General features: G+C 47.5%; 1 protein-coding gene across 1 annotated transcript; it reads right to left on the reverse strand.

Annotated features, from left to right (window-relative positions):
• Nucleotides 1-3,586: 3,586 nt before the first annotated feature.
• On the reverse strand, nucleotides 3,587-8,579 carry NR0B1 (nuclear receptor subfamily 0 group B member 1). The gene is made up of 2 exons (XM_045996483.1): nucleotides 7,409-8,579; nucleotides 3,587-3,831 (listed from the first exon to the last, which is right to left on the reverse strand). Exons 1-2 carry the CDS (start codon nucleotides 8,577-8,579, stop codon nucleotides 3,587-3,589), a joined length of 1,416 nt encoding a protein of 471 aa, XP_045852439.1.
• Nucleotides 8,580-8,779: the final 200 nt, after the last annotated feature.

Raw genomic sequence — 8,779 nt, forward strand, 5'->3', positions numbered from 1 at the left:
GGAAAGATTTGCTTGTCACTTGGACTTGAAACACAGGTGCCTGGCCCTACAGGGTCTCAGCTTTGCTACTGCTGAGGAAAAGCTGGGGGCATTTTTGATTTGCTGACTTCCCAGACGCTATTTTGCCCAAACTGACTCTAAGTTGAAACCTGATACTGCCTGCCCTGGGCTGTTTCTGGGCCAGACCTGAGCTGCGCTCGGCTAAAGCAGACACAGACTCAAGGAACAGATGTCAGACTCTGGGACGGCTGGAAATGTAGGACACCCCTCTATGGGGTTGTAGTTATGAAAATGTGATGGATGCTGGCTAGACCCGCTGGGTAACTTGTGGATGTCTAAGGAAAGAGCTTGTTCTTGAATGAGGCCGTATAAAATGAAGATGCAGGAGGACTCCATGTTTCTGATGAGGAGCCTGACTGCCTTCCTAACCTGTGATTCCCGTTGAAAGCTGCACGCTGGCGGAGAGTGACCCTCTGCCCATCTCTGACAGATCACACTCTGGAACCCCTGGGAGGGTGGGATGTGTCACTGCTATTGACTGTATTCTGCTCTCCAGATTAGTTGGGATTTGCAACGATGGCTTGACAGCCCGACTCTACCCGGTCACCTTTCTTCTGCTGTACACACCTTAGTAAGGCACTTGGATTGTTCAGGGCAGCTGTCTCCAGAAAGGAATGGATCCTTTCTAGGCTGCTCACTGGAAAAATGATCAGGACAAGAAGTCTGGAGAGAGGAGAGGTTATGTAAACTCATTTTTAAAAAAATTGTTGAAAAATCAGGATTCCCCTGACCATTTCTTTGCCCTGGCCACTTCCTGAATATGATGTGTCTTTCTGGTTAAGTAGTATGAAAAATGTTATTCTGTGAAATGCACACAGCCCTTCCAAATGAAATGTCTGGGAAAAAAAAAATAGAGAAATGATTACGAGAAATTGTAAAGCTAGGATTAGTGAGTGCGACATACTGATGTTGCAACAACAAAACCTTGATACATGGGGAGGCACAGGGGTGGAGGTGGGGCATTAATGATCTTGGATTTCCAGAACTGCTCCCAGAAGCTCTTCCCTCTTCCTGAAGGAAAACCACGTTGCCAGTGCCAGTTTCCCTGAGCCCTTCGGATTCCGGAGACTTGCCAAGCCCAGGCCGCATGTGGCAATGGGACACTGAGCTGCGGGGTCCTGCCTGGTCCCCGCAGAGTGCCTCCAAGAGCCCTCCACACTCAGCAGGCTGCGGACTAACATTGCTGACAAAGCTCTTCTGAACTGACCACATCAGGCACTTCCTCTGAAAGGCACCACTGAGAACCCTGAGGCAGGAGGAACCACACAGGGAAGCCACACTGGGGCAGCTGTTAGCATGTACTGCATGACCAATGCCTGGCCTGCGTGGGGTGCCCGAACTTTGTAAACTCTTTGTTTCCGGGGACACATGTACCCTTAGGGACTGTATTTCTTGGATGTGTGCCTTGACCATCAGGACACTGCCTCAGCCCTAGAAGGCTTGGGGACAGCTTCATTTTACTTGTCGGGCTGTGCTGGGCCAGAACTGATCCCTCGGGCCCGATTTAAAAAAAAAAAAAAAGATTCATACATGAAGTTATGAAGGAAGCCACCTGGCTTCGTAAGATAGCGCTTTATGGTTCATGGTCTGTGTTTTAACTGGCTAAGTCGAGAACCCCCAAAAGGCATATGTGAACTGTAGGTTGGCCTCATCCTGTTGCATAGTCCTACTGATAATTCTGTAAAGACACCTTGGCCATGGGCCAAGGGAGTGGTTTATGCAGAAGAGTTAGCACAGCAAGAGTGAGACAGCTATCCTTAGCATGGCCTCTGAGCAAGGCTGACCCTTGGCTGACATCTGGGAACCTGCCTTTGTGGAGTGTTCCTGCCCTTCCCTAACTCGTAAGAGTGACTCCCTGGGCCTAGAATGTGCAAACAGTGGGGTTTATACCAAGCACTTGCCTTCTTTCTGTGTGTTTGGAATTTTGGTACGTGCTTGGTGAAAGGTGTCTATGTGAGTAGCCCCCAATAAAAAGCCTACATTCTGAGTCTCAAAGAGCCTCCCTGGGCAGAAATATCACATACATGCTGCTGAATTTTTATTGCTGAGGAAGAGTGTGCTCTGCATGACCCCTCACCGGAGGGGGAGAGCAAACGGCCCCTTGCACATTCTTCCAGACGCTGCTTGTGCCTTCCCCCTTATGATCAGGCTATATTTTTTTACCACATCACTATAATAAGTCTCAGTCCTGAACACAACTGTATGCTGTGTCCCATGAGAGCTTCTAGCAAATCTGAACGGGGTGTTGACCTTGGGATCTCCCAATACAGGCACCAACAGAAATGTTGTATTTTCTTTTCATATTGTAGATGTTGTAGGTTATTTTGAAATTTCAATTATATTGACGACTGTTTTGAAATGAAGGTAGATATTAGACTTGCCACTAGTTTGCTACTTAATGTATTGATAAGGAAGCATATACAGGATACATTTTAAATTATTTTTAAAATTGGACATTTTTACTATTCTGACATAATTCATGTCTTCTGTAATCCAGAGTATTTTATTTGCTGTATTATTCTGAAAGCCTGATTCTGAGATGTCCAGGCACTCACCAGGCTGCTGAAGGGGTCTGCACATAAGTTGAAGACTTCCTGCATTGGGTTACTACCCTGGACTTAGATGTATTAATCACTATGGGCAATTTATTACCTAGAAGTGAATAAACATTTGGTGCCCAAAGCTCTATCCAGGGAGAAGAAAGACCTTGTTCTGCAGGTTACATGTACTGGGGCAGCAAGAGTCAACAATAAAGTCACTTTATGATTTTATGCGATGCTTCTTCAATGTGATAGTTACATATGTATCTAAATGGTGAGATTCCACTAGGGGTTTATATTCATGCTGAGCCTTCTACAAGTACAATGCTCTTTTATACAAGTTTCTTGTTGAACTTTATTATATGAAGTGTCAGACTGAATTTCTGAAAATCTGAGGCCCCTTTCAGGTGTTTCTGTGATCACAGATGGCCACTTAAGTCCAGCTGTCCCAAGGACAGTCTTCCATATGGGAAATGGGAGTGGAAGTGAAGATAGAGCCGTGTCAGCACTTGCCAACCCTGGCATGCAATAATAATGTCCTGATGCCACCTACAAATATAACTTAATTTCTGTTCATGTTGGCTGGGTTTTTGATATTTTTTGAAGCCCAGCTTAAGCTCTGAAATTTTTTACAATCAAGTTAATGTCAATATTGTAACATTATAATTTAATATTACAAACGTGACTTTAGCAAGTTCAGTGGAATCACTAAAGGTAGGATAATAGCTCATTAGAGCAGTAGTCAGCCCTTTCCTTGGAGATGTACGGAGATGTGTTACCTGCTGACACATGTGTTTCTCCACCATGAAACAGTATGGAGCAAAGGATTTGCGAATTGTCTACAGCTAAACTTTTTCTTTAATTGAATACAAAAATATGCATATAAAAATAAGAAAGTTTATTTGTCTTTTTTTTTTTTTTTAACACTTCTGCCCCTGGTTCCTTTTTCTTACATGGTCAGCTGCACCTATGTGGCCCCCACGCCTTCATAACTTCGCACAGAGCATCTCCAGTATCATATCATCCATGCTAACCGAACCAATGATGGGCCTGAAGAACAGTTCCACGATGACGTTGGCATTGATGAATCTCAGCAGGAAGAGGACACTATTCAGTTCGGTGATTCTGGCGTGGTGCCTCCTGTGCGTCATCCTGATGTGGTCAATGAGTATCTGCTGAGTTCCCCACTGGAGTCCCTGAATGTACTTCACGCACTGAAGGCCTGGCAGGCCTGGAGGAGCAAAAGGCAGAAGAGTCCCTTTATTGTCAACAGCTCACTTGGCATTCTTAGCTCATTTAAATATGTCCATTTCTGCCCCGTCCCACATTAAACAAGAGTTTAAGCTTCCTGCTTTAAAGGGCTTTCTGGGACAAGGATAAAATGCCAAACCAGTTCTAAGTTTTCAGAAGCACTGCTTCTGAGAATGAAGGATCATCCGGTTATAGTCACTGTTTGTATCATCACGTGTAAAAACTGCTGGCCCTGGGCCAGCACGTGCTCATTTATTCACTGTGACAGTAGAATATCATTTAATGAATTCATTAATGAATTTAATGAATTATGGCTCCAGTTCACTGTAGAAATAGGAAGACATTAAGATTATCTCAAGAAGTGAGCACTTGACATTTTACCTGTGGGAAACAGGCCATTGTAGAATGACTACAGGTTTTGCCAGATGACAAGTATTTCACCATCCTCCCTTGAATTTCCCACTAATACCATGATTACCCAGCTGCTGGGGGTAAACTTCACAGCCACAGTAACTCATGAGTCTCATTCTAATTGTTTGCTGACAGGCTGATTTTAGTCTTGAGTCCCATAGTAATTTAAGAGATAACACTGGCCATTTAGCTCACTGACCATGATTTCTGTGTTGGGAGAGATTTAAAAAAAAAAAACTGATTTTAATGAATATTGCAAAAGCATCTTTTAAAAAAATACTAAAGAAATAGGTCTTTAAAAGCACTGTCATACAGGCATTAAAAAGTAAACATGCAAACATCATCAATTTCAACATGGTTCAAAAGTAACTTTTCAAACAGGGAATGCCTGACCTTCTTGCAGTATTATGTGATAACCCTGGTAAAAGTGAATGAAATACAATGTAGGAAAGATAATGTACCTGTAAATTTTATAAAGATGGTGTTAAGAGGAGGCTGCTTTTAAAAGTCCTTTGATCCTGCATGACAGTAATATTATTGTAAAGTTCTTTAACTTGTATTGAAGTCATTAACAATTTACTGTGCTGTTTAAGGGACATCAGTGATGATGCAATCACTTTCCTTCCCTTTCTTACAGAATCTAACAGTGAAGTATTTCATTTATTATTTTTTAATTTTTTTATAAACATATAATGTATTTTTATCCCCAGGGGTACAGGTCTGTGAATCGCCAGGTTTATACACTTAGCAGTGAAGTATTTCAAAAGCACCACGGTGACCAACAGAGTAGCAGAACAAGCCTGCATTCTTTAAAAAAATAGTAATAGTAATAGGCAAGTCATTCCTATCATAAGCAAATAGATCTGATAAAAGGAGAAGGAAAGTAGACGATATCTGTGCTCCAGATTTCATTTCTGATTACCCCGCTCCACACATTAACAATCCCCTACTACCTACACTCATTATCCAGACTTGAGACCCTGTTTTATTGTCCGAATTCCATTGATGAGGAGAAGAGGAGGCTTGCATCAATCTCTACCAGGAATTTGACCTCTAGGTCTAGATTCATGGCTCCTTAGAAGGCCATCTTGTGAACTCCCCATCCCTTTCCTGTGCTTTCATAACACACCCTCTTTTTCCACTGTCCTGCCCCACCCCCCACAAAAGGCAGGTCCATAAAGTAAATTCAGGAAAGACATAATGTGAAGAGAAGGACTCCACCATAGTAAAAATAATGTTTACACATAAAGATCAGAGAATACAAAAGGATAAACGTCAAAGAAAGGCCACACACCTAGCAGGTGCATTTGTGTTTAAAACACACTCAGCTTAGCTGATTAAATTCACAGTGAGAGGATTCAGAGAAGCAGAGAGAGAATAAGGGATGTGTGTGACCCAAGTATGCTAAGCAGAGTGGAAGGGAAGAAGCAAACCAGTGGAATGTAAAGTTCTGGAAGCTGAGCCCCGGCTTTTCTTTTGTATTCCAACAGAACAGGGTCCATGGGAGATGTTTAAGAACACTGGAACTTGAAGGAGCAAGAAAACACCGTATTCCAAATGATCTTAAGAATCACCTTGGGCACTTACGAAAAACACAGATTTTCAGACTTTGGACCACGGCTACCAAACAGAACCTCCAGGGAGGAGCCTGGTAAGACTTTAAAAAAGTGCCCCCTACCCCCTATGCACAGGCAAATTTGGAAAACAATGATACAAGCAAAAGGTGACCTACAATGATCACTGGACTGAGCTGAGGGCTCTAGGTCTTCAAATGTGAGTTCTGAATGAAATACTATCCTATTAAATATTGCTCTATACACTTTGAAAAAATGCAGTCAGGACATAACCGGAGACTTCTGGTATTAGGGAAAAAAAAAAAAGGTGTGGAGGGAGCATTTTAAAAAACGATCCCAGGGGCACCTGGGTGGCTCAGTGGGTTAAAGCCTCTGCCTTCAGCTCAGGTCATGATCCCAGAGTCCTGGGATCAAGCCCCACATCGGGCTCTCTGCTCAGCAGAGAGCCTGCTTCCTCCTCTCTCTCTCTCTCTCTCTCTCTCTCTCTGCCTGCCTCTCTGCCTACTTGTGATCTCTGTCAAATAAATAAATAAAATCTTTAAAAAAAAAAAACCCAAAAAACGATCCCAGTTTAAGGTGCCTGGAAACTTTGTGCCCGCTTGTGACCCTTTTGGAGGGATTCTGGTCAAAGACAATGCTAGTAATGGGACATACTCAAGAAAAGGTGCTGGATGGTCAATGGAGATGTTCTCTCATTATCTGGTTGGACTCTGTGGCACAGTGTCCAGCACCTAACAGACAACCTGAAAGTGTGTCGCAGCAGACATCCCGTGGTGGCAAGGAAACCCATGCTCCATGACTCACTGGCCATTACGGTGGAGGAGAGTAATTTGGGACTAGGCTACCTAATCTGCAGATGGGGTGGAGTGAGGGTGAAGGGCAGAGGGGCTTGATTAGGAGGTCCCTGCCATCTCTGCAAGCTCTAATGGACAGTGCTCCTGCTGGCAGTCCCTGGTGTCTTTTCCCTGCCCCCTTGCTACCCCTGATACAGACACTTGGAAAATGACATAGTCCAGCTGCTTAGGACCATAAAAATGATCATTCAGAGGAAGACCCTTGAAAGGAAAAGTCCAGTGTCCTGTATGACAGTCGTTGTGTGTTGGGGGATGGTCTAGGACTCCTTAACAAATGTTTCTTATCAACCTGAACAGATTTCCTCCAACAAAAAGTTCTAGTAAATTTCAGAACTCAGTCTCAGAAAGACATGTTGCAGAATTTCTAGTGAACACAAACTTTTTTTTTTTTTTTTTTATAGTTGTACTACTGGATTTAAAGGACTAGAAGAGAAGGACCAGCCCCGTGCCGGGATGGCACCAACTTTTCCTTAGTAGCAGAAAGAGGTAGAGAAAGAAGTAATAAACCTCGTCAAACAATCCCCCATGCTCTCTGCTGAGTGTCTGGCAGCAGCCTACCCACAAGGAGTGCTTTCTGGAGTTCTCCCAACTCTGTGGAATTACTTGTGATTCTTCTCTGGTGCCCCAACACTCCCCTGACCACCGAAAACTCTTCAGTGCCTGAGTCACTGTTTTTTTCTGAACAGAGAAAAGCCTGCGCCCGAGGCCGCGGCCTTACCCGGATTAAAGAGCACGGTTCCCTTGAGGTAGGCGTACTCCTTGGTACTGATGTCCAGGCTCCAGCACTTGGCAAGGAAGCACTTGATGGCTTGGACTTCAGCCGCCGAAGGCAAAGGCCCGGCTTCGGGCGGTGATACCAACTGTGGCTGCCGCGGGGACAGAGGCGGCGGCTCGTCGCCCCCAGTCTCCCGCCGCCTGGTGGTGAGGATCTTCTGCAGCAGACTGGGCTCCGAGGTCTCCACCGTCTCAAAGTTCAGGCGGTCCTGGGCCAGCTCTAGCAGGAGCAGCGACGCCCAGCAGTTGCGCACCAACACCAGCTGCTGATCCAGAGGGAGCACCTGGAAGCAGGGTAAGTACTTGACAAAGCGCAGCGTCTTCAGCAGGCCGGCCGCGGCTGCCTCGCAGACCACCTGTGGACTCCTGAGGGCCACCCGCCGCTGCGCGCCACACGGGGCGTCCCACCAAGGGGCCGCAGGCTGCGTCTCGGGAGCCCCTTGGGTCTCCTTTGCGCTCGTGGGCAAGTGGGGGAAGATGCCGCCCTGGCTCAGGTGGTCTTCCCCGCAAAAGCAGCAGCGGTACAGGAGCGCCACTGCCTGCCCGCCCGGCAGCTCCTCTCTGCCCCCCAGGCCCTGGGCGCCGTAGGAGCGGTTCCACCACGCGCCCCCCGGCCGCGCCTCGGGAGCTTCTGGCGCCACGTGCGTCTGCTTTGCGCTCGTGAGCAAGCTGTAAAGGATGCTGCCTTGGCGAGGGTGGTCTTCGCCGCAAAAGCAGCAGCGGTACATAAGCGCCACGGTCCGCCCAGCAGACAGCCCCTCTCTGCCCACAGGGGGCTCCGAGCCGCAGGAGCAGCCCCAGCACGCGCCCCCCTGCCGCGCCTCGGTCGCCTCCGGCGCCGCGTCCGTCTGCTTTGCGCTCGTGAGCATGTTGTAGAGGATGCTGCCCTGCCGCGGGTGGTCTTCGCCGCAAAAGCAGCAGCGGTACACGAGCGTCACTGCCCGCCCACCCAGCAGCCCCTCTCTGCCCACAGGGGGCTCCGAGCCGCAGGAGCAGCCCCAGCACGCGCCCCCGAGCCTCGCCTCGGGCGCCTCCGGGGCCGCGTGCGTCTGCTTCGCGCTCATGAGCATGTTGTAGAGGATGCTGCCTTGCCACTGGTGGTCCTCGCCCGCCATGGCCCTCCGTGCCCGGAACGCAGCTCTGTCCGGTGGCGGCCGCCTGGGATCTATTTATACCAATCGCGCACGCACGCGCGTCGGCCGTCTCCGCCAGGGCAAGGGCGCAGAGGGGGGCGCGGCGCTGTGCTCCGGTGTGTTCGCCCTTGACCTCAGCGGCTCAGAAGGGACAGATGGTCCTTAAAGGCTGAGAATGGAGG

This window comes from Meles meles, chromosome X (assembly GCF_922984935.1).
Source record: "Meles meles chromosome X, mMelMel3.1 paternal haplotype, whole genome shotgun sequence".
Lineage (NCBI taxonomy): Eukaryota > Metazoa > Chordata > Mammalia > Carnivora > Mustelidae > Meles > Meles meles.